This window comes from Dermacentor variabilis, unplaced genomic scaffold (assembly GCF_050947875.1).
Source record: "Dermacentor variabilis isolate Ectoservices unplaced genomic scaffold, ASM5094787v1 scaffold_12, whole genome shotgun sequence".
Classification (NCBI taxonomy): domain Eukaryota; kingdom Metazoa; phylum Arthropoda; class Arachnida; order Ixodida; family Ixodidae; genus Dermacentor; species Dermacentor variabilis.
The window spans coordinates 38,058,503-38,085,377 of record NW_027460280.1 but is presented as its reverse complement, the minus strand read 5'-3'; the positions used below and the strand labels follow the sequence as shown (position 1 = coordinate 38,085,377).

General features: G+C 45.5%; 1 protein-coding gene across 10 annotated transcripts in view; it reads right to left on the bottom strand.

Moving 5' to 3' along the window:
• LOC142566261 (bromodomain-containing protein 8-like) overlaps nt 1–26,875 on the bottom strand; it is a 139,884-nt gene that overhangs the window by 93,086 nt on the left and 19,923 nt on the right. For all 10 annotated transcript variants that reach the window (XM_075677114.1, XM_075677110.1, XM_075677111.1 and 7 more), the window contains 2 exons: nt 25,798–25,878; nt 5,284–5,494 (listed from right to left, as the gene is read on the bottom strand). In XM_075677114.1, coding sequence (XP_075533229.1) covers nt 5,284–5,494; nt 25,798–25,878 — 292 coding nt within the window. The remainder of the gene's footprint in view (nt 1–5,283; nt 5,495–25,797; nt 25,879–26,875) is intronic.

Genomic DNA, 26,875 nt, shown 5'->3' with positions numbered 1-26,875 from the left:
GAACTAGTTATTAGCAGACGCATTTTTTTTTAAAGGGTTCTGCGGAGTGCGTAAGTTACGCAAGTTAGACTAAAGGAACAAATGTGAGTAAGCGTGATGAAACGTTTGCGTAAGATGGAAGTACGCGTTCGGAATGGGGACCACAAAGCTAGCGCGTTTGTGATTACGTACCTGTGGAGTTGACCAGACTGTTCAGTGGAACCAGTACGTGCGATAAGTACGCCACTGCGATAGGATAAAAACAAGCTGTTTGTGAACTTAGGCTGCTTAAGTTATGTTTGGGTATTGGTATTTGAGAGCCTTCGGTTTAGTTCTACGTAAACCTTTGCTCTTATGCAGCATGACAGTCAGATCTGGTTAAACTCAGGGGGAACGTGAACGCTCGCTTTGGCGGCACAAAATTTTGGGGCAAAATTTGGGATTCCCAGTTGAACGGCTTGCATGGAAATTTTGATAGGAAGCCTGGTGGGTTAACAGCTGATTCCGGGTGTTTGCACGCGGAGTGGTATTGTGTTGCCGGGATCGACTCTTCTGTGCCAGTTGTTGTGAGATGGTTGAAGGCATTCCAAGTGCGCAGGGGTTGCAGAGAGCAAAGCCATCCTCTTGCTCGCCAGCCATTCTCTTCCTGCCCAGCGGTTGCCAGCACTGGCCAGCCGAGATTTTCCGGGCCATGGAGGAGCTGTTAGGATCGGCCTGCAGCTATTTCAGCCCGCTGCAGGTGCATCGATCCACCCGCGGTGGGGGCGCGCTTCAGAGAACCAGCGAGGACAGCGCTAACCAACCGTGAACTTCCTTTGGAGAACTTCACTACAGCGGCATTCATCCACCAAGCGCCTCGTTTGGAGAACAGGAGAAAGGCAGCTCTGGAATTTAGAGGCGCCGGCTGGGGTCGGGCATGACTACCTGACTACGGGGACGCAGGACAATGGATACCACGACGACTGTGCTGCAAAGGTCGTCTGCCCTCGAGAGAGCACTGAAACCTGTGCGGCACGTGTGTGTGAGCCCTCCGCCTCCAAAAGGCGGGTAGTCTACTATGACTACAAACGATGACGTCAAATGGAGTGCTTATAAGCAGTGGTTGTTGGCTGCTACCGTGTGCTAGTGCTCGTCGTCATGCTCTGTGCTCGAAATGCACTCGTGAGCTGTGTGCTCGTTCACCGTATGCTTCGCTTTGCGGGCTCCATTTGGGAGTCACGCTAGACTGAGTAAACGTATCTCATGTTCAACTGTAAATAATGTCAATAAATCCTGCTCGCCTAGTCCTGTCGCCCCAAGTTCCTCCGATCGTCCTACAAGCCCGACTCCAAATCTTACAAATGGTGGCAGCGACGAGATCGTCTCCAAATCTAATACCACACGCAATAAGCATACACTGTACATATTTGGTAGAGATAGCACCTGTAAACAATTCTGTGCTTTCTGTTTGCTCAAGACTATTATTTTGACAGTAAAAAATTCCCTCGTTTCGAGAGTATTTACAGAAATGTCCAGGAGGGCTCCCCGCATGGTATTTTTATTGCACACCAACAGCCAAACCTATGAGGAGCATGCCGCGTTATCCCTCACACTACGGAAGTGAGGCACTTCCGACAGATGGCGACTCCGTAAGTCCTCGCTCTAATATAGACGGAGACTTGGTAACAAAAGCTAAATTTTAATCCTAAAATAGAGTTCTTTCAGCCTTTGTAACTGTTATGCCAGGAGGTCAATGCAACCAATTAAAATAAATTATTTGAAGAAAGCATGTCGAATTATTAGAATAAAGGTTTTAGTCTGCACCTAGTACCGTTATTAATGTTTACGAATTTATTTGCACTAATATTTATTTAGGTCTTTATTGGCTGGCCTTTTACACCGCCCTTGGTTGTCAATGCGGCTTTATAGCCAACACGTCCTAAAAATTAAATTCTGAGGTTTTACATGCCAAAACCACAATTTGATTATGAGGCATGCTTCATTGGAGGACTGCAGATAATTTTGACCACCTCAGGTTCTTTAACATGCACTCGATGCACGATACACAGGCGTTTTTGCATTTGCCCCCATCGAAATCCAGCCACGACCTCATGCTTAGCAGCACAACACCATAGCCACTAAGCAACCACGGCAGGCAAAAAGGTTTGAAGAACCCTGGTTTAAATTATATGCAAAACTTGCAGGTGCACTTCTCCAAGCACCTAGTATCATCCCTGCCACCCTACATTCCCCTTACCAAGCAAGCTTTCAAAATGCGTGTTTCAGCTTCAACCCCTTCACGGAGAGCTGACAAGAAGATTTTGTCTCTCTTTTTTGCTTTGTAAATAGCCACCAACTCGATAATGTTACACCTCTATTCGTCAAATGTGCAACAAATCATGAATTATAACATGTTTATGTGACGAATTCCAAGCATGCTGAATTTTTGAAGGTAAGGCGTTGTTAGGTGACTTCAATTTGGGTAACGCTAATAAGATTCAGTTGGACGGAACATGTTTTGCAACTCTCTGTAGACAGAACCACAAAAGCAAGCGCTGAAGGGTTTTTTCAGAATGAGAAAGGGTCTGAAGTATATTTTTTGTAACACCTGTCTCCTATCGAGAAAGCCATTCTTAAAGAGCTGTGACAAAGACTGAAGCAGGGAAAAATTTTATAGCTTTTAAATGCATAGCATCTACAGACTTGGAGAACTTCGCAGCACCATAATGCGGTCCCACAGATGACCAAAATAATGACAACCGAAAATTCCGACACCTTACGCTGCGCCGTTTGATAATTTTTACTTCCCCTGCACAACCATGTGTTAATATTCAGCCACCGACTCAAGCAGTAAGAGCTATGTTTTTGTTTCAATACGTCGCCGGCACCTCCTATAAACCGAAACTAGTAATGCCTAGTCAATCCAGTAGCAGTCAACCAAGCCCAAAGCGTGGGACAGACTAGCTGCTATGTTAACTTCTATATGCTTAACATATCCAACAGTGTTAAGAAAATGTATGAATTAGTACTGCACTTCCGCTGATATTCCTCAGTAAATGAAACCCTTTTTAAAGAAACCCCTTCTACTTTACAGCTACTTTTCTTGCTTGAGAACGAAAGTACTTCATTTTGCAATCACAAATATGGTTAGCAATATTTAGTGTTTCATAAAGAGCAGCAGCATACTAATGCTATCAACAATAGAGTGCGAGCTGCAAGTCACGAATCTGTGAAAAATTCATTACACGCTACATCAAATTATGTCTCTATCTGGGGAATATGGGGGTGTTGGGGCCCTCGGTAGACTCGAGGGTCTGCAAGCAGACAGCCATAGCTACTCTAAGCAGTGTCCGTCTGTCTCATTAGCACTTGTGGGCTACAAAGGTTCCTAATGATTTAAATGGTCACACAAGGCACATTTGCACATACTTTACAATGTATGTACAGCATGCTGCAGTTTCCATACGGGCTGGTTTGTTTCTGCATTGCACTAATTTCTACATAACATGGAACTAATGCACACGAGAATGTACGTGACGCACACTGCAACTGGGCATCACGGGCTTTTAGGATTAACACTGCACTGAGTCAAACACTATATATTTCTACATTTAAATGATTCAGTAATATGTGCAGACTTTTCGTTCTCATTTCCATACATTATACAACAATACAGAAATTTGATTTGCTGCAACATTCAGAGGAAATGCATGGGCCTATTAGAGAAGCAGCACAGTGGAACTAGTTCCTTGGCACTCGCTCTATAAAGGGTGTTTCACTTAACTTGAGCCAAACTTTAAAAATATGCAATTGCCACGCAGATGGACCAAACCAAAGTAATGTTGTTTGTTGTGGTGTGGCGATACTCAAATGTCTTTTTGGATTACGACTGTTACATAATTAGTCTTAATTATTCAACTTCTTAATTAGTATAACTGATGAAAAGTGTCAATGAGAAAATTGTAGAGCAAAATGAAAAACTACTGATACAGCTTTCTGTTTCTAAACAAGTGGTACATGAGTGTTTTTCTGAGCACGAAAGAAGCCCATGAAAATACACAAAATTGCTGCGCAACTGGTTGCTTGAGGCACTTTGCATGTATTCGCAGGCTTCCTTCACGCTTGGAAAAGCACGTATTGAGCAACAGAAAGCTCTACTGGGAGTTTCTCATGTTGCCCTACAACTTTCTCACTGACACATTTAATCTAATTACAGTAATTGAAAGTCCATTAATTAAGGCTAATTATATAATTAGCCAGAATACAAAAATAATCTGGGTATCTCTAAGCAACGGCAAACAACAGTACTTTGGTTCGGTCCAGATACGTGGCACCTGCATATTTTTAATGTTTGGCTCAAGTTAAGTCAAAACACCCTGTACAAGCTTGTAAGGTTGCCCAAGCTCATAAAGCTTGGGAAACTCTGTGGTAGCGGCAAAATACATATAATAATATTATCTCATCACAAACTTTCATATTGTTAAACCTATTTTATTTCACTCTGTCTCCACATCACATCCTCATCACATCTCACGCCTTGCCTCAAAGCTGCTGTTGAAGTAGAAACTGAAATGAACCTATGCCTCAATTTAGCTGATAAAATATCTTGAGGCCTTCCTGAATGCAGTTGAGGAAGGCCTCAAGATAGCCAGTAATTTATATACACCTTACGGTGATGTTCACTTTCACTAAGAATGTTGCATCATAGTACAGCCAACCAAAAAGTGTTACAAAACACAATATCTAGGTGATGTTCACCTTTCTCAAGAATGTTGCATCATAGTACAATCAACCATAAAGTGTTACAAAACATGAGATCTTAGAAAACGCTAAATATCTGCACAGCCTCACAATGCGGCCTAGTGTTCTCATTTACAGCCTCTGCTAGTGTATGTGAACAACGTTGTGATGTTCAGTTTTACTGACTACTGTTACAGGCTGCTCAGAAATGGAACATTTTCTGAGATTCCCTGGTCTGTAAATTCTTGTGGTTAACTTTACTGCCCCACAATAGTACTACCAAATCAAGTTCCAATCACTAAACATTACAAAAACTGCACTGTCCTCCCTACATGCTAGACACACGCTGGTAATATTCAGTTTCTTTGATATAGTATTCTTCCGTTTTCACCACTAACGAAGGCGCATTAATTCATAGTACGTAGAAAATCTGGCCAAAACACGGAAAGTTTATAATGTTCATCAGGTCCCTTGTTCAGGTGATTTATCCTATCACTGTAGTGTGCTCAAATCCCACTCTTAACTAGTGCTACAACTTACACTAGTCCAGTGTCAAGCTCTACCAGCATAGAAACTACTGCTCACCTCAACGCTCAGTGGGGATCCAAGCATGCTGTCTGGCTCACTATGCTCAGATTGTGAGCTGCTGCGCCGCACCTCTTGCAAATAACGGCTTGACATTTTCTTGGTTTTGGAGGATGGCCGTGCGGCTGCCCTCAGGGCCGCTTGCTGCAGCTCCCGCTCCTTGGTCCACTTTTGCAGCTCCTGTTCAGCAATCTCCTTTGCCCGTTGCTCGCTGACAGTTACAAGGCAGCAGGCATCAAGCAAGGCACAATGACGGCCCACATTTGACACAGTTTGTGATCAATGCAACCAGTGGCCCGAATCCTTTCATTAGCAAGACCAATAAAACCACTGGAGCAAGAGCTTCACACTCAAATTCAAACACACATGAGCAGATGATAAGGTACCCAATAAAAGGGCCAATGAGGGCAGGTCAGTCAGTAAAATGGTACAAAGAAAAAATCTTGAGAGAAAGTGAACACACAAAAAATGGCGTGCTCCTCCACCTTCTAACATTTTTTTCTTACAAAGGCAAACTTAATGCCTACAATAACCTACAAACTTGCACGAGCGGCACAAGCACTGGCAAGTTTAACAGTTATCTTGTGCTGTGAACACTAATGATTGTCTGCCACATGATTTCTATTTCCTTCTTATCTTTCTATGTCCCCCCTCTCCCCCCAACTTAGGGTAGAAAATCAGTTTTCATCTGGTTAACCTCCCGGCCATTCCTTTCTTTCATTTATCTCTATCTATCTATTAGGTAGAATTGAGGGTGCAAGAAGGAAGTGTATAATACAACATTGAATTGAATTCTGCAGTTTTACATGCCAAAATCACAATTTATTTATGAGGCACGCCATCATGAGGGATTCCAGGTTAATTTTCGCCACCAAGGGATCTTTAACATGTCTCCAATGCATAGGACATATAACATACATTTTCGTATTCTTGTTTCTAACAGCTAAGTGAAAAAAATATAAATTCACAGTAGGGATTAGCAGTCTACACTATAAAACACTCTACAACACTGGCTTTATGTCCCGATCAACACACACTCACTACAATTGTTTAAAATGGGATTGCCTCAAAGAACCATCCTAAAATAATGTGAACAACATTGTTAGTAAATGTACGTTTGTGAAATTTATGACAGCAAATCAAATCCTGCTGACCAAATGAAAGAGCCACGCAAACGTAATCTGCATTGCTGCTATTTACCACAAGGTCGAGCAGCATGGCCACCTGGCAGACTATGGCAGTACCATGCTAAGTGTGGAGTGCTCCTCGTATTATATGCTAACTAGTAGTGCGTACATGCACAAGAACAGCATGCATATTTTGTGCTTGCCATGTTTAGTAGCTGTGGCAAAGTTACAAGTTGTCTAGATTTCTTATAAACAAAACACTGGGCCTTGTGCTGCTGTCTCTGCACTACAATAAAGTAGGTGAATGAACACAGTGGATACGGCTTACGCAAATGTTGTACCTTCCATTGGCCGCAGACAATTTCCACTTTGCAGCCACTTGGTGCTTCGAGCACATTATGCAAGGCATTTAACTTCATTCTGAACAAACTAAATTGTCACTGCAGTACGTTTCTTTGTGATTCATTAAGAATTTCCTACCACCTATACAAATGAAGTTTTTAAAGGATGATCCATCAGTCTAAGCTGATATAGTAGTTCTTTTCGTCACTTTAATTTTGATTTCCCTCTGTGACATTATAGATAAACGGTGCAAGTTACATACACCATCAATAAAGGCAAAGAAAGGTAATACGAAATTTTCAAGTGACAACATAAATATAGCGATGTGCAAATAGGGGTGTTTGAGAGCAATTTGAATACGAATTGAATAGTGTGAGAAGCGAATCAAATACAAATTGAGTAGTGCCAGAAGCAAATCAAATCTAATTTTCAAATATTTTACAGATATATTACAGCCTCTTCAGCAATATTATCAAATGATTTTCAAATTCTAGTACAGTTAAACCTCAATAGAACGAAGTTCGTAAAATCAGCAATTTGCTTCATTATATGGAAATCTTGCTCTATTAAAATTTGACCTTTTATGCAAATAAGTACAATGGCCTATCTAATTTTCTTGCATGGAAAGGGGCCGCAGAATTTTCCCAAGTATCGGGCAATCTAAAAAAGCAAATTTGAATGAGAAAATTCATTTCGATAAATTTGGGAGTCGGTGACGAACGATACGTTTTCATGCCACGTACGTCGATAACATCTTCTCGGCGGTACGAATTAAGCGAAGCCAGCCATGGTTTCATGTGCACTCCGACCCCGTGGCTGATAGTATCGCCCGCACTGCGTCGACACTATCAAGAAAAGCGCCGGGAGCGGAGAGCGAATGCTTCATCTGCCTCTCGCTCCAACGGGTCACCAAAACTTGAGATTACGATATTTACAGTACTAAAGCCTTGGACAGACAGCTTACATGTTGCCACGCCATCTCAGCATGCCCACTCTGCATATGCGGCAGATTACCTCTAAAGCAAGGTGCGCGGCTGCGTATGTGCTCAGCCCCGTTTAAAGCCATGCGCAGCCATGGCCGCGACACACGCCAACTTGGCCCCCCCGCCCCCTCGCACAAGAAGGCAGCACTCGTGAAGCCACCACCTTTCTTCTCTCACCCTTGCAAACTTTCACTCACACCTAAAAGCAGATAGGATTCTATCGCACTTGGACTTTTACGGAACCTAATGTGGCTCTACTTTGACTGTCGCTCTTGCGCAGCGCACAATTTAAGAGGCAGCTGCTTGTAATTCAATAATTTGACCTTCTGCGTTTGTGGAAGTTTGCATTTATTGACTCGGCATTCCTTTCAGGTGGCAGTGAAATTTTGTTATATTGAAATCACATACAAACACACTTTGTTATAATGAGGTTCTAAATACATGGTGTTCTATGGACAAGAGATTATGAAAACTTAAATACTTCCGTTATATTGAGAATTAGCTCGAATAATAATAATATTTGCGGTTTAACGTGCCAAAACCACTTTCTGATTATGAGGCACGCCGTAGTGGAGGACTCCGGAAATTTTGACCACCTGGGGCTCTTTAACGTGCGCCTAAATCTAAGCACACGGGTGTTTTCGCATTTCACCCCCATCGAAATGCGGCCGCCGTGGCCGGGATTCGATCCCGCGACCTCGTGCTCAGCAGCCCAACACCATAGCCACTGAGCAACCACGGCGGGTAGAATTAGCTCGAAGTTTAACCGTATTCACAACAATAAAAAGGTTGTCATCACACTGCACATTATAGAGTATGTTTTATTCAATGCACAAAGGCGCACTAGATACAACTAAGCAGATTCTTTGCAAACTCGGAGCTCTTAGGAACATACTGTAAGAGTTGAGGAGGACTTTGGGATGAAAACTTGGAGGTTTATTTACGTCATTTACAGTGAGACGACCAAGAAATTAACAGTCATTATGGTCATTACGGGCCGGCAGCAACTCGGAAGCAGCGGCCTGTGGCAAGAAGCTCGAAAGAGATGAATGAAGGAATGCTCTCTTGCTGCTCCCGGTCTCTGGCTTTTAAGCCTTTCGGTGTCTCAAACACACGTCACGTCCGGCCAATCGGCGAGTCCGCTCAGGTGACGCCATTTTCGGCCAATCGGCGAGCCCGCTCAGGTGTCGTCATTTTCGGCCAATGGTAGGCGCCCGTGCGATTGTGTCACACCTGGCGGAGAGGGTCGCTCCTAGGTCCCCAATTGTCCGAGTGCTTACTTCTCTCTGCGGTTAAGCCGTCCCGGTCTGCAGCTACCGTCACCAAGGCGGATGGGGGGATAACTGCCAGGCCTTCACGGTGCATTACAGCCGTCTTGCTTCGGGACTCATGTTGCCTGAAACAGTGCCAGGCTCTCGCTACACTTTCGGGACCTGCGTTACCTGGAACCGTGCCAGGCTCCCGCTAGTCTTTCGGGAAAAGTCAAGCTGTGAATAGCTCCAGATGCGGCGTACGAGGTGGGGGCCGCCAATTTGTTTGCACGTGCCGCACCTTGGGATTGTGGTATACGTGCTTCTGCGCTCCTTAATTAGCTGTGGCGCAATTCGAAGTGGTCTGGTGAACTCGAAGGAGGCTCAGGAAAAGGTCCCGTATCTAACAGCTCGTCCTCGTCCCGGAAGTTCGGAATGGCCGGTGAAATCAATTCGCTGGCCATGAGGAACGCGGAAAGAACCTGCAGGGTACTGGTGTCGAGCCTCGTTTGACAAACTTCGGGATCCTGGGCCTTGGAGCACGTACGTCAAACAAACAAAACAACACAGCGCTGCACCATGTGTAAGCGCAGGCTCTTCACCCCTGACTCGCCAGGCTATTACTGAGTCAAAATGAACCCTGATCTTTTATTTACCCAATTTTAACAAAGCAGTTCCAACCACCTTTCCCAAACCGCTATCCATTTCTCCCCGAATGCTGACAAGACCAGAGTGTTATTGTTGTTGCAAAACAAAGGGTGGTTGTCGTGGCAAACAAATGAAAACAGCCGAACATAACTTAATTGGCCTAATTTCGCGAACAGCCTGTTCTCACCCTAGCGCAGTGGCGTACTTATCGCACGTATTGGGGCCACTGAACAGTCCGGTCAACTCTACAAGTACGTAATCACAAGCGCTCTAGCATTGTGGTCACTATTCAGAGCGCGTACTTGCATCGTAAGCAAGCGTTTCATCACGCTTACTCACGTGTCTTTCTCTAGTCCAATCAGGACACGTAACTTAACTGAGCAACTACACTTGCGTAACTTACGCACACCGCAGAACCCTTAAAAAAATGCTTCTGCTAATTAGTACTTCTATGCATGCTCACTAAAGAAGTCAGAATACGGCTGCGCTCAACACACACGAGCAACCCAGTCATAAATCTGCTTCCTTCCGTCCTCACAGGACACGCGCTAATGGCCCTACGAACGCTTCTCAGTGCAAATGATGCACTTACTGAAAGCCTACGCGGTTAACCTTAGAAAATAAAAAAAATGCATAAAAAAAGAAGGTTAACTAATACACATGTGCGTTACGATAGGCCTCTCACCGATAACCTTGACACTCAGGTTACTCACACAAACAAAAAAAGAGCCTATCTACTCATTAATGAACAACTCGCGAGACTTAATGTTTACATAAAACGCATCTTTCCAATCTCGGAGCTTCTCGAACAAAACACAAAGCTCATACCTTGCATACTGAAAGAAACTAGTCTCAATTCGCGAAAATTTTCAAATGCTCAAAAAAAAATAAAATAAAAACACCAACACGTTTTCCTTCTACGGAAGCTCTCTTGGCCTCCCGTGCCAAACGTTTACGTCTGAGTCATACTTTGAGCCGTACTTGAGGTGGTCGCGGTTCAAAAGCTACTCTGGCTACCGAGGAACAACAAAAGGGCTGACACACTATCAGCTCCTCCAAGACGTTACAGTCTCCTGCCAAGTTGCGTTCTGGCGCCCCTCTTTCATCACGAACTCGATTGACCGCGTCGCTACTCCCCGTCACCTCGTTTCGTCTTGCCACCTTGCGTTCCCTCGCCCTACAAGCTGAGTTTCGAAAAGAACGACGGAACGACGAGGAATTTAACTGCCCCGTGCCCTTTGTCCGCATCCGTGCAGAACATGCTTACGGACTGTCTTTGACCGGTGGCTTGAACGTGCTTGATGCGCACACGTCGTCAGTGACGACCGCACCTTTCTTTTCTCCGCGCCCTGCCTTTTCACGCCTGTCGCCATCTTCGGCTTCGCTACATTAGCCACTGCATTCCGATATTTACGGCGCTTCTTTCTGTGGCGCTTTCTCTTTGAATTCTTCTGGCGCCTCGTGCTGGCCGGTACACATCTCGTCGGCCCGGATCAGTCTCTTACCCGCACAGTCTGAGTGATTAATAACTAAACCACCCCTCTCTTGGCTACTAGACTGGAGGAGAGCCACACCGATCCCTGAACAATGCAGTGGTCTTCACTTGAGCTACACAGCTCGCAATCCTGAGAATTACCCTCAACTGCATCGTCCAGCTGGCACTTCACTTCGGCACACAGATCTGACCTGACATGGGTGCTCGTGTCTGTCGGGTCAACAGTACCCTGTACCTCGCTAACGACCTCGATACCATCAGATGCGACACACACGCGCGGTAACCGTGCCAATTTGTTCGCAGCTGGCCTAGCTGTCTCTACAGTCCTCTGTTGGCACAGCACCTCGTCGCTTTCACTCTGGCCTTTAACGGCCTCTGTTGCCACTAAGGCATCGTTAGCGGCTTTTCTTTTCCATTCACCTATGAATGTGCAGCCAATCTCACAGGCACTGCTTTTCTCGTCGGCTTTTGGTGAAAATCCACTAGATACTTCCTCATTCTTTTGCTCTGTACTACCTACAGAATTTTCAGACAGCCGTTGTCTCTGTGCCTTTAACTGCTCAAAATATTGTAGCTGTTTGATCAATGCTGCCTTCTCTCTCTCGTGCTTTTGCTTACGCTTGCGACTCTCACGCTTACATTTACGACGCTCACGCTCCCGTGGTTCTTGTATCACCTCCCAAGCAAGCTCAATGCTTTTATCATCATTGCCACTATCTTCAATCGCCTTTATGATAGCTGGCGCTTTCATCTGTTCATTCGCCTCAACTCCCAAATCGTCGCACACCAACACCAAGTCTAACGTCGTCAACCTTCTAAGATCCATGGCAGCTGCCCCGACTGGTGGTTAGAACTGTTTTCCTTAATTAATTTGTGCAAACACACAATGCAACGAATTCCCGATTCCTAGAACTATCAAAATAAACACACAACATTTGAAGTCTGGCGAATCAAAAGGAAAAAAACCACGCACTCACTTACGGTTGCAGCACCCTGCCATCTGGTTCATTGGCCCGCTGTTCCCGGTTCCTCAGGACTCCCTGGGTCGAAGGCTCGCTCTTCTTCGCTACTCCCAGTTCCTCAGGACTACTTCGGACGAAGGCTCTCTCTTCGCTGTTCTAAGTTCCTCGGGACTCCTTTTGGACGAAGGCTCTTTTTCGCTGTTCCGGGTTCCTCAGGATATCTCTCGACGAAGGTTCATCCGTAGCGCTGCCACCAGTTGTAGCATTTGGAGGCGATCCCACTGCTGCCACCAGTTGTAAGAGTTGAGGAGGACGTCGGGATGAAAAACTGGAGGTTTATTTACATTATGTACAGTGGGAGTACAAAGAAATTAACAGTCATAAAGTCATTACGGGCCGGCAGCAACTCGAACACTGCGGCCTGTGGCAAGAAGCTCGAAAGAGATGAATGAAGGAATGCTCTCTTGCTGCTCCCGGTCTCTGGCTTTTAAGCCTTTCGGTGTCTCGAAGACACGTATCGTCCGGCCAATCGGCGAGCCCGCTCAGGTGTCGTCATTTTCGGCCAATGGTAGGCGCCCGTGCGATTGTGTCTCACCCGGCGGAGAGGGTCGCTCCTTGGTCCCCAATTGTCCGAGTGTTTACTTCTCTCTGCGGTAATGCCGTCCCGGTCTGCAACTACCGTCACCAAAGCGGATGGGGGGATGGCTGCCAGGCCTTCACGGTGCATTACAGCCGTCTTGCTTCGGGACTCACGTTACCTGGAACAGTGCCAGGCTCTCGCTACACTTTCGGGACCTGTGTTACCTGGAACCGTGCCAGGCTCTCGCTATACTTTCGGGACCTGCGTTACCTGGAACCGTGCCAGGCTCCCGCTACACTTTCGGGAAGAGTCAAGCTGTGAATAGCTCCAGATGTGGCGTACGAGGTGGGGGCCCCCAACTTGTTTGCACGTGCCGCGCCTTGGGATTGTGGTATATGTGCTTCTGCGTTCCTTAATTAGCTGTGGCACGATTCGATGTGGTCTGGTGAACTCTAAGGAGGCTCAGGAAAAGGTCCCATATCTAACAATACGCAGTCATGCATTATCATATCAAGTTTAAAAGCCAATGATGTAGGCCAATTAATATCTGTGTATACTTTTGCGGCAAAATCAGACATACGTGTCACCTGCGTGAACAGTGAATAAAAGAAATAACGGGCAATTTAACGGTAAATGTGAGAAAAATGCAATAGCATTACTAGCATTACTAGCATTACTAGCATTACATCACACCTCTTTGAGGCCCCAGAACCAAGATTTAAACCACTTTCCACACATTGCAAAGTGTTCAAGAGCCAACTCGACACACATCCAACCTCTTTGAGGAGGGGAGTGCAACCGATGATGATCTGGAGCAGACCACCGTCAGTTGCAGCATAGACACAGGGTGTCCCAGCTAACTTTAGCCAGAGATTAAAAATATGCAAATGCCACAGCTGGACAGAGCAAAGGTAGTGTTGTTTGCCTTTGCTTGGAGATACTCAAATTATTTTTTCTTTCCACCTAATTAGGTCATGAGTCTTAATTCATTAATAAGCTTCTACAAAATTATATTTACATGAAAAGTTTCAATGAGAAAATTGTAGAGCGACATCAAAAACTACTGATACAACTTTCTGTTCCTCAATATGTGCTACAGAAAAGTGTTTTCCTAGCATGAAAGCAGACAGCGAATACACGCAAAGTGCCTCGACCAGCCAGTCAGGCAGCAATTTTGCGCGCATTTGCAGGCTTCTAAATAAAATTTCCATATTCTGAAACTCCAGCTAAAGTTAGCCAGGACACCCTGTATGTATGTATGCATGTATCGGTGTGTGTGTGTGTGGGTGTGTGTGTGTGTGTGTTCCACACACAAGAGTTCCGAATCTCGCAACATTGATGCCTTCAGCTGGCATGAATGAATGTTTGATGTTTTATGGCGCAAGGGCCAATTATGGCCAAAGAGCGCCATGTCCGTGTTAATGAGTTTGCAGTGAAATCATGAGTTCTATGAAGTTGGTGTGACGTGGCTGTAGAGGGGCCTTAAAAATGATCGCGCTAAAGTGCGTAAAATCTGTATAGTAAGATTATGGCGATGACTTATGACGTGTTCTATGAACAATAAGACGCATTTAAAAAGAATGATATGATGTCTAAAAATATATCAGGTTATATAAGATATGCTAGAGCACTACTGCCTCCTTAGAGCCCTTGAAACACAAGGGCCTGGAGGCATGTGCTATTCAAAACAATTATCGCAGCGGCATCCACTGGAGCGAGGATGGTCTACGAATTTAATGGGCTTATAACGTGTAGAACTACATCCTTTAAGAAGTCGAGGACTGCCTTGGTGTTAAAAAGCGGTTCCTTACTAAGAAACATAGCCTGGTGTAGAGGGATGTAATAACGGTGTGCAAGCGGAAAATGTTTCTTTCTTTCAGGTTCAGCTTTCCGACACTCCAAGAGGACATGGAGGACGGTCAGCCTCTCACCGCATCTGCCACAGGTTGGAGGTTCACTTCCAGTAAGTAGAAAACGATGGGTCCCAAATGTGTGTCCTATTCTGAGGCGACAGAATAGGACATCTGTTCGCCGAGATTTTGTTGGGGAGGGCCAAAAACCTAACTGTGGCTTTATAACGTACAGTTTATTATTTACTTCGGCGTCCCACATGTGTTGCCAGTGGTTTCGGAGTTTCCTTCTTAAGAAAGGCTTCAGGTCTGTGACAGGGACCGAAGCAGTATGATTAACTGCATGCAATGAAATTGATGTGGCCATCTGGTCCGCTAGAACGTTTCCCTCGATGCCCCTATGTCCAGGCACCCAGCATATAATCACATGTTGGTTAGACATATATGCTTTACACAGTATGGAGTAGAGTTCATTAATTACCGGATTTTTGTGGTTACAGAAAGACATCAAGGCCTTCACAACACTAAGGGAGTCCGTATATATAACTGATTTCTTGAGTTTTGATTTATTAATATACTTTACGGCCGACAGCAGGGCGTAGACCTCAGCCGTAAAGGTACTAGTTTCCGGATGCAGTACATCGGTTTCCGAGAAGGATGGACCGACGGCTGCATAGGACACCCCCTCACGTGTCTTCGACGCGTCTGTGTAGAACTCAGTGCAGGCGTACTTGTACTGGAGTTCCAGGAAATGCATTTGGATTTCAATCTCTGGAGCGTGCTTAGTAACTTGAGTGAAAGATGTATTGCATTGTATAAGCTGCCACTCCCAAGGAAGTAGCAGCTTGGCTGGATGCATTAGGCGAAGCTCGAGGAGTGGAACATGCATTTCATGACGAAGCTCCCTCACACGCAGAGAGAAAGGCTGCCTTACGGAGGGACGATTGCGAAAGAGTGTAGCATATGTCATCTCGTTAACAGTATTATAACACGGATGTTGAAGATTAGAGTGGACTTTCAGAAAATATGTTTGGCTGATGTATGTTCTCTGGATATGGAGTGACCACTCATTTGATTCTGCATATAAACTTTGTATGGGACTCGTTCTGAAAGCGCCAGTGGCCAGTCGGATTCCTAGATGGTGGACTGGGTCTAGCATCTTTAGTGCGATCGGGGCGGCAGAGTGATAAATCATGGCACCATAGTCTAGTCGTGATCGAATGAGGCTTTTATAGAGATTCATTAAACACTTCCTGTCATTACCCCATGTAGTCTGGGATAGAAGTTTCATTATGTTCATTGTTTTCAGACATTTTTCTTTAAGATGTTTAATGTGGGGGATGAAAGTGAGTCTGTAGTCAAGTATAACACCTAGAAATTTGTGCTCTTTGTTTACAGGTATTTGTTGTCCACCCAGTTCTAAGTAAGGATCTGGGATCATTCCTCTCTTTCTTGTAAAAAGAACGCAAGAGCTTTTGGTTGGATTGATCTTAAATCCATTCTTGTCGGCCCACATTGAGACTTTGTTCAGGCCATGCTGTACCTGTCTCTCGCACACTGCGAGGTTACAGGATTTGAAAGCTATTTGTATGTCGTCCACGTAGACAGAATAAAAGATTTCCGGTAATAATGAAGCGCGAAGCGTGTTCATCTTCACGATGAAGAGTGTGCAGCTGAGCACGCCTCCTTGGGGTACACCCGTTTCTTGCGTAAAAGGACGCGAAAGTACATTACCGACTTTTACCCGCAAGGTATGACTGGACAGATAGCTTTCTATTACGTTTAGCATATTACCATAGATGCCCATTTCTGACAAGTCTCTTAAGATTCCGTAACGCCACGTTGTATCATACGCCTTTTCCATATCGAGAAATATCGATAGGAAGAACTGTTTATGTATAAATGCGTCCCGGATATTTGCTTCTACACATATAAGATGGTCAGTTGTGGAGCGCCCTTCTCGGAAACCGCACTGATAAGGATCAAGCATTTTCCTCTCTTCAAGGAAATGAATGAGTCACCGATTTATCATTTTTTCAAACACCTTACAAATGCAACTTGTGAGTGCTATCGGGCGGTAGCTTGCCACTGAGGAAGGGTCTTTGCCTTGTTTCAAAACAGGGACCACAATGGCTTCCTTCCATGCGGTTGGAAGGTACCCTGCATCCCAGATGGTGTTGAAAAGTGTGAGTAGTGTAGCGTATCATTGTGTAAGTTTTTGAGCATTTCATACATGATTCTATCCGATCCTGGTGCGGAGCTCTTGCATGCGCTCAAGGCAGCTCTCAATTCGGCAATACTAAAGGGACGGTTGTAAGGCTCATTCTCTTGACTTTTTCTGGTTAATGGCTTATGTTCTTCTATTTGTTTGTATTTGAGAAAGGATTGTGAATAATTTGTTGGACTTGACACGCTCACAAAATACTCCCCAAGTGAGTCTGCCTGGTCTTTGAGTGTGTCGCCCTGTGTGTTTACCAGAGGGAGTGAATATGTTTGCCACCCTCTAATCCTATTAACCTTGTTCCAGGCTTTGGCCTCATCTCTAAACGAGTTAATACTCGATAAAACTTGTGCCAACTTTTTCTTTTGGCCTGTCGGCGGGTTCGCCTGCCTTGGGACTTCGCTTTCTTAAATTTAACAAGATTCTCCGCAGTGGGAAAAGCGCGTAGCAACCCCCACGCCCTGTTCTGTTTTTTACGAGCGATCCTACAATCGTTGTTCCACCACGGGACACGCCGTTTGCAGACCAAGCCTTTTACTTCTGATATGCATTTAGATGCAACATCTATTATGAAGGCTGTCAAGAACTCAACTGCAGCATCAATTCCTAACGAAGACAGGTCAGCCCATGAGATACTAGTAAGAGATCGAAATTTCTCCCAATCAGCTGTCTCAATCTTCCACCTAGGAGCGTGTGGTGGATATTCGTTTTCTTTAGGTGATCTTAGTAGTATAGGGAAGTGGTCGCTACCGTAAGGATTGTTCGTAACTTCCCATTCGAGTTCAGGCAGTATGGACGGGGAAACTATGCTCAGATCAATTGAAGAAAAGGTATTGTTTACAAGACAGTAATATGTGGGTCTCTTCTTATTCAGAAGGCATGCACCAGAAGAAAAAGGAACTGTTCAACAAGATGACCTCGCGCATCTATACGAGAGTCGCCCCACAGGCAGCTGTGCGCATTGAAATCGCCAAGAACAACATAAGGTTCTGGCAATTCGTCTATATATGACTTAAATTCATGTTTGTTTAATTTGTAATGTGGGGGTACGTAAATCGAGCAAATGGTGACGAGTTTATTTAAAAGAACAGCTCGAACCGCCACTGATTCAAGGGGCGTTTGTAGCTGTAAACACTGACAGGAAATACTTTTATGAATAAGAATGGCAACACCGCCTGATGATACGACAGCATCATCGCGACCTTTGCGGAACTTGACATACAGTCGGAGAAAGTTTCTGTGTTGTGGTTTTAAGTGTGTTTCCTGTAGACACAGCACTTTTGAATTGTGTTTTTGGATAAGCTCTTGCACGTCATCAAGGTTCCTAAGAAGACCTCTAACGTTCCATTGAATAATTTGTGTATCCATATTGAAAGTAAATAAGTGCTGTGTGTATGGAAACGGAGGTGATGCCTAAGGTTACAGGGCTCTTTCGAGGCCCTGTAACGGGGGTTCTGCCCTTTCTGGAGCGTTCGAGGGAGCCTCGCCGCTCCTTAGGCGTTCGGTGCGCCTTGAGGACAGGTGTAGTGTCCATTGCCTCTTGTGAGGCGCCGGACACGTGCTCTTGCGAGCGAGAAGTTACAAGAGAGAGTCCTGCCTTGGAGGGCAAGACCCCTGCGCCCACCAGCCCAGAGGTCGATGGGGCACCCTGCGGGATTTGGCTGCGCCGGCTGTTGCCAGTGCTGGAAGGGGCCGGGGAGGTTGAGGCAGCCTCGGCTGCGCCCACCTTCGGGGTCGATGGTCCCTTCTCCTCGGTTGATGGAGCAGCGCTAGCTGCAACCGCCGCGGGGGCAGATGGTGTAACTGCCGACTCACTGCTTGTGGGTCGGACAGCCGCCAGAGGCCGTTGTGACGCTGCCCCCTGACGCGCCACATCGGCAAAGGTTTTCTTGGGCAGGTATGATACCCGCCTGCGTGCCTCCTTGAAAGTTGTTTTCCTTGACTTTTATTGTAACAATTTCCTTCTCTTTTTTCCAGGAAGGGCACGACCGCGAGTACGCGGCGTGCTCCCCATCACAGTTTACACAGTGGAGAGCGTTCGCACAAGCTTCAGTGGTGTGTTCGTGAGCACTGCATTTCGCACATGTTTAGCAGCCGCGGCAGCTCTGCGAACTGTGGCCGAAGCACTGGCATTTGAAACATCGCAGTGGATTTGGCACGTACGGCATAACACGGAGCTTTATGTACCCGGCCTCGATTGACTCGGGTAGGACACTTGAATTGAAGGTGAGTATTAGGTGTTTGGTTGCAATCTCTTTACCATCCCGCCTCATCTTTATTCTTCTCACATTGACAACATTCTGCTCACTAAAGCCCTCCAAGAGCTCTGCGTCTGTCAGGTGAAGCAAATCATCGTCTGAGACAACGCCGCGGGTAGTGTTCATAGTTCGGTGCGGAGTTTCTGTCCCTTGAACGTCCCCAAATGACACGAGACTGCATAACTTTTCAAATTGTTTCAGATCCTGAAGCTCCAAGAGGAGATCTCCACTTGCCATCCTTGTTGCCTTGTAACCTGGACCAAGGGCCTCAGTTAAAGACTTTGATACTAGAAATGGGGAGATTGCGCGTACTTGTGTATCTGACTTTTCCGAGTGAATGACGTGAAATCGTGGAAAGTTGGGTCTTTGACGTCCAAAGAACTGAAATACATCTTCGGTGCGCCCTCTTTTCTGAGGGCGATCTGGGAGGGGAGGGACGGAACTAGCCATAGAATAATGTAATTTTCGGCAATAACGCCAGCCACCACCATGGAGCCCTACAAGGGGACGCTACAGGGGCTGTAAAAAACAGGTCCTGTAAGCGCCAGCTGTACGTTATCACTATAACCAAATATGAGATAACCTAGGTTGGCTATTCACACGATGTTAACCCTTGCTGCCTGGAAAAACTGGAAGTAAGCGGAAGCTAGGAGAAGACAGGAAAGATGAAAAGTCAGAGAAAGACGAAGGCTGGAGGGAGAGAGAGACAGGAAAAGGCAACTACCGATTTCCCCCGGGTGGGTCAGTCCGGGGGTGCTGTCTACGTGAAGCCGAGGCCAAAGAGGTGTGTTGCCGCCGCCGGGGGGCCGCAAAGGTCCAAACACCCGGCATTGGCTCAAGCCCCAGGATCCCCTTTTCCCCGGACACGGCTAAGCCGTGCACGGCTACGCGCGGGAGGGTCCAACCCTCGTGTGCTCGGGTACGTGGTGTCGCAATACACTTCAGCTGGCATGCGTGGGTTTATTGACCAGTTACTTTCACCCAAATAGATCGTGTACTCGTAACGCCTGCATTCCACATCCACTGCCAAGGTTTGCGAGTGGTGGCGGTGGCCAACACTCCCAGGGTTGGATCTAGTAGTAAAACATAAATATCCGAGGAAATGGATGGGAAAATGGCGTCGGAATAGCTCAATAACTGAGAGCATTGCATGCGTAATGCGAAAACGTGGGTTCGTATCCCACCTGCGGCCAGTTGCTTTTTCATCCACTTTCATTTCCATTAATTCATCATTTCTTTAATTCAATTATTAAGTACAAGTAATTTCCCGTATTGTCCTTGGCGTCTACTTGTTAGCTTCTTACGATATTATTTTAAAAAATCGGGCCCCTCGGTTAACCCCCTTTCTTCTTGTTCATAACATAACGAGAGTCTCGAATCCGGCAACATTGATGCCTTCAGGTAGCACGTGTGGATTTACTGACCAGTTGCCTTCACCAAAAGAAAGATCATGTACTCGTGACGCCTGCGGCAGGAAGGTTGTTCCACAACCGGCCCCAAGGTTTGCGAGTGGTGGCGCTGGCAAACACTCCCAGGGTTAGTTCTCGTAGTAACACATAAATACCCAAGAATGTGGATGGGGAAACGCCGCGGCAGCTCAATTGGTTGAGCATCACACGCGCAATGCGAAGACGTGGGATCATTCCCTACATGCGGCAAGTTGTTTTATCATCTACTTTCATTTTCATTAATTTATCATTTCTTTAATTCAATCATTAAGTACTGTATAAGTAATATGCCCTGTGTTGTCCTTGGTGTCTTCTTAATTTATCATTAAAAAATCGGGCCCCTGGTTTAACCCCCTTTCTTCTCGTTCAATACACACACACACACACACACACACACACACACACACACACACACACACACACACACACACACACACACACACACACACACACACACACACACACACACACACACACACACACACACACACACACACACATATATATATATATACTGAACTAATGATGAAAAGGGCCAACATCAAATGCTAACGAAGAACGATGGCGACCCTGGATTCACAGGTTGCTATCCTGCTACATATCCTATACCATCGGGCTTTGGAGGCGGGGTTACTGCGGAGTGTTGCGATAGCATCGCCGTGGTATCGCAACCAATTCGACGATTGTGATTTGCTGCTAGACAGTCTTCAGATTCTCTATAGTTGGATACAACTTTAGAAAAAAGTGGGCGTTTACTCCTCCGAGGCGGGTGCACATGAGCGTCCACCAATGGGTGCGCACTCTGGACCGACGTCATGAGCCAAACGGCCGGTGACCCCGCCATCGGAGAAGATGGCTGCCCGGGCTTCGAACTCGGACAAGTCGTGTCAGCTGTGCGTGTCAACGTTTCCTCACAGTGAATTCCCAAACTGTTTGTGATTGTCTATCATGCCGGAAATATTACTGCGAGCTTACGATGCGGCATTTGTGCCGCGTGCATTTATTCTAAGCCAGGCGAAGAAACATTACAGTGAGCATCGCTGGCGCTGCGCTAAGCTTTGCCTGAAAACAGGATTCTATGGTGACCGCTGCAAACACAGATCCTGCCTGTTTGTTCCATGTCATTTTTATTCCGCTCCCAAGTGAAGTTACGACTAGAAAAGTTTGCCAAAGTCTGCTGCCTACTGTCAGCGGCAGGCGTTTTCGTGTACTGTGTCGCTGCGTTTCTCATCGATGGGGTGAAGTGATGGAACGAAACCATTCTCAGGAGAAATGAGAAAAGCTTGCGCGCATGAAACAAACCTACGAGCGTCTCCACAGAAAATATTTGCAAAAGAAGCCTCCAACGCACAGATTTGTCGCCGTCAACTTAGCGTGAACGATCGCTGTCAGCAGTGAGATAGCCGAGCGTCTAACGGCGGTGTTCGAGCATTGTGTAGCACCGTCGATTGATTGCTTTCCACCAGTGCTCAACGCGCGCGCAAGCTGTAGAATGCGTGCTGTGGCACAGTCACGCATAAGTTGTGTTGCCAGCGCTCGATATGGTTTCCCACAACATAGCTTCGCACTGCTTTTCGATTCTCGTGATATGTTGCAATTAAAGATTCTCAAGACAGTGTTAAGAGAATGGTTAAAAAAAGACTTATGAAAATGTAGGCACAGCAGCTTGTGAACCCGCTCCTATAATACCTCTAACCGCGTCTGTTTGTAAATGTGTGTATGTTTTCTTGCATATGTCAATTTTTTTTTATTTCCCACGTTTCTTTATATTTTAGTTTTTCTTAAGTTTTTGCGTTTGTGTGTGAATATGTGCCTGCTTCCATGCGTGTTTGCACTTACTCTTATTTCTGTCCTTTTATATTAGCATTTGTTTCTGCTAGTTTTCTTTCAGCAAAGTCTTTACACACTTTCATTAACCAATCTCATTCAAAGCACTAACTCCTGTACACTGCAGGGCTGGCCTCTTCCATCTCATTAAAACCTTTCTCACTGGTCTTCTCAATCTGCCTACTCGCTGTGTTTTCTGTCCTTGCTTCTTGTGTTGTTGCTGCAATGTGATTAACCAACTTGCTCAAAACAAATTTAGATCACCTATGAAAAACAGAAAGGTTTAGAGACACATTTTCTTAAAAGCGTCAGCTGGGTTGCACAGTAACTTTGCCTCTTACCTCTGTTCATGTTTATACATCAGTGCATGTGGCAGCTCGCCAGAAGTGCACATGCTGCATATTGCAAAACAACACCTTGCTATGCTGTTGCATTTTTCATGCATTCAGTCTTAGTAAACAGACGGTTTCGCTGCCCATCACATATGATGGTAAAAATTTTCAACACGGATAACATTGTACAGTAGGGTGTCATTTCCTGTCTGACGCTTTCGTCATTGCAAAGACATTATTCAGTGAATGGAGCCCGGCAAAGCAGTGCACTGAAAGCTTTTGCAACTTTCATCATTTATTACTTCACAAATGTCACTGTCTGAACCTGGCCGTCGATCACTATGCCGATGGCTTGTGAATTAAATAACTGCCTCAATAAAACACATTCAACTTCACTCAGCATTTTTTAGTACAAACAATGCTAACAGAGCTATTCAGGGTGAATAATTGTGCTTACATTGGTGTTACTTGCCTGGTCAGATAAACAAATACAACAATGGCTGCGGCATGACTCTGATTTGATGTGCAGACTGCAAACGGTGCCTTTCAAGCGTGCCCTCGACTGCTGCTATTAATAGCTACCCAAATGAGTTTTCTGGGCCTCACTAAGCCTATGATGTTTGATAATTGTTCTCTTATTTGCATTACTTGCCTGGGCCAGGTAACCAAAATAAACAATGCCACCACATGAATGTGTGTTTGCATGCAATCTGCCAACAGTGGCTGTCATTTTTGTGTTGATTGCTGCCATTTCACCAACAGTGGCGACAGCTTGACTGCGCGTTGACGTGCAGACTGTTAATGGTGCCTTTCAAGCGTGCCCTCGACTACTGCTATTAATAGTTACCCGAATAAGTATTTTGGGCTCACTAAGCTAATGATGTTTGATAATTGTTCTCTTATTTACATTACTTGGCTGGGCCAGGTAACCAAAATAAACAATGCCACCACATGAATGTGTGTTTGCATGCAAGCAGCCAACAGTGGCTGTCATTTGCATCACAACTGTCATTTGCAGCACAACTGCATGCAAAAGCACAATGTGCTTTGGCGTGCAGGCTGTTAAGAGTGGCTGTGAATGTGTGGCCGGCAGGAGGTCTGGACCCTACTTCACGCAGAGTCAGAGACGAGGAGAGCTTTCTCGGCGAAGAATTCTTTGTATGATGTTTACATGTTGTCGTCGTCATCAGGAGAGCGACCAACAGAGCAGCTGCAAGCTGCTTAAATAACACCCCTCAGTCCCCAGATTCCCCAGAGAGTCCCTAAGGACGAAACAAGGTCGAGGGAGAGAGGGTCCGGGCAGCCTCCGTGGTCCTAACGCCGCTCTCGGTGGCCGGCGCTTCCTCGAACCGCGCTGCGGCGTCAGGCCAATCTGGCGGATGGTCAGAATGGTGCGCCGGGGAAGTTTTACGGCCCGCATAGGACAAAGGGAACCAAGTGCAAGGCACAAGGTCTAAAACACAGCCCTCCTTTGGAAATTGTCCCAAACACAGTGGGAGTCGTTTGTGGTGCGGGCGCCGCCGAACAAAGGAGGGGGGTTGCATTGCTGCCAGCACGGGGAGGGGCCGAATAGCAGTCCGTGATCTGGTGGCCGCTTCCGTCATGGATGCTGTGCAGCTGCGAGGAAACCCAAGTCGTGCACGTAGTCGTGTGCCCGAAGCCAGGCACCATGCGGGGACGAATGCTGCCTCCACGGTCGACACACCATAGCACTGGCCTTCCGTCAGGCAAATCCCAGGGCACAAACATAACACCATATACGCTTCGAGAACTCGTTAGTGATCATCTCGACCATCGGTATCTTGTTGCGGCGAAAGAAATCGTGCACACAACCTCGGCGTGCACGACGTGTCATACTTCATGCTACATCTTCTTTTCTCCGCATCTCGTGGGTGCTTTCGCGAGGGCGTCGACAGTTTTCCACCCGAAATGTGCAAAGCTTTGACCTCCCTCCTCACCTAGAACACTGTGCTTTCGCTGACACCAAGCATCTTGAGTTTGTAATGGTTGCGATAAATGCATTGTTTTATATAAGTACTTGTTCAATAGAAACTGATTCATTTGAAGCTCGGAACAGGAGTAGTAAATGTGCCGTGTACATGTAAACAAGCGCAAAAGCCATGCAGAGCTGCTCTTTCTACTTTTGCCACTTGCAATGAAGCTAAAGAGCAGACGACGGGCAGCACTGGGTTATTTTTCGGTCACGATCCGGCATGTGCTGTAGCACGAGAGCTCTACTAAACCAGTCATCAAAATACAAAAGTGTTTATTTATACCGAGAATTGCGCGTTTTAGAAGCACGATTTTTTTAGCGGGATTATTTTAGTCATGGAGGCAATCGGATGTCGCGCTTCGGTCATCAGGGCGGGGCCTCCCCTTTTTTCTAAAGTTGTATCTGACTATAGTCGACATGCCTAGGGAAGACGACGGTATTTAAAGCAGAGACTTTTCGTGCAGTAGGCAAAGGGTCCTGATGTGACCTCGGACGCCTGCAGTGGGCTTAATAACCAGAGCCGCACAACTAAGTCAATAAACCCTTTTTCCTTCATTTCTACTACAGGTCGTACTCGTCGATGGGCTTGGTGGATTCCTTGTCCTAATCCCACCCTCAGCCGCAACAGTATATATATACATATATATCCCTCTACTATGTGACCGGCTTCACAAACATTTCCCAAACATTTTCCCACTTTGACACTCCTAATGTGAATGCATCTAAAAAAAAAAAAAAAAAAAACATTTTCTCTAGTACAAATGGTCACGGCACGTGGTGCTACAACTGTATATAGTATGTAGCAATTAAGGGCATACTTATCTAATGCGATTTTTAAGTCCTACCAAACAATGCTCAAAGGTGTATGACATTTTTTCGCTTGCATTTGTGTTTAGTTCGATATGTCTAGCTGCTTGAGCAACGTGTGCACCCTAAAACATTATGTTCACTATGGATGGGATGAAAGTTATCAAAGTTTTTGCTTCAATTTCATGTTTGATTGTGTACAGTGGTTGACCTGAAGTATTAGAAAAATATTCGGATTTTCCAATAGTGACTATTCGATTCGTGAACCTAATCGTATGTAGTCACTATTTGATTCGAGGACTGAATCGAATAGGACAATATTCGATTGGTTATATGAATGTTTTGAATATTCACACACCTCTACATAAATACAATCACAAGTGCTACTCACTCTTGAATCTGCTTCAGCAGATCATCCAGTCTGTCATCTATCTGTCCAGCTTTGAGAAGTTCAATGTCCCGACGAAACCTCCTGAAAACAATAAATTATTGTTACAACTTCCCTTCTGCAATGTTTTCCCAATTAACCAAAAACGTAACATGTCATTGAAAAATAAATGCTGGATATTCTTGCCCCTAATAAGAAAGGAATGGCACAAGCTAATGTCAATACTCCACATAGGCAGTAGTTATCAGTCCTTCAAACATCCCTACAATTATCTGCCATAATGTTGCCATAGAACAGCGCAGAACAAATGCACAAGTCCTCCCTTCTGGCCCTATGTTTCAACACTCTGAACTTTCTAATAAAGTGTGGGCTTCAAGGTCCCAAAACTACACAGTGGGCTAAGAAGGACACTGCAGCGCTGAACTCTCGATTAATTTTAACCAGTACATTTAACCTGCACCTAAGCACGTGAGCATTTCTGCACTCAACAAAATGTAGTGCAAGAAATGAACCTGCAACCTTAAACTCAGCAGCAGAACACCATAGCCACTGACCCACTCTGGCAGGTCCTTTCAAATTTCTCAGCTCCCTCTAGTTCATGAATCTTTTTTCATGAAATGCTTTTGTTGTACAGGTGATTTTACATGATGGACACAACCTTTACAGCCCACAACAACACACAGTTATTGTACCGAAAGATACAAAAGAAATAGTGGAGCCTATTTACAGGTAAAAAACAACATGGTAACACTTTATTTTGAAGTAATGCATTACTGTCAAACTATGTTACTGAGGCTAACAGCATGCTCAGGTGATGGTTTCAACAATAAAGTTGGGAAGCTGAGCTTCTGATAAAGATGATCAGATTTCCACAGTACCTTTGAGTCCATTTTTAAATGGACTTATAGAAAGGCCCTATGTGCTTATGGTCATTCCATCTCCAGCGTACAGGGTGCATTGTCGATCATCTCTGATTGCTTCGAAAAAATCATTGCATTTTATCTAAGTGTGTGAAGCAGTATGTGAAAATATCTTTTTCTGGGAAAACATTCTTGATGCTGTGAGAGCACTTTGAACTTAG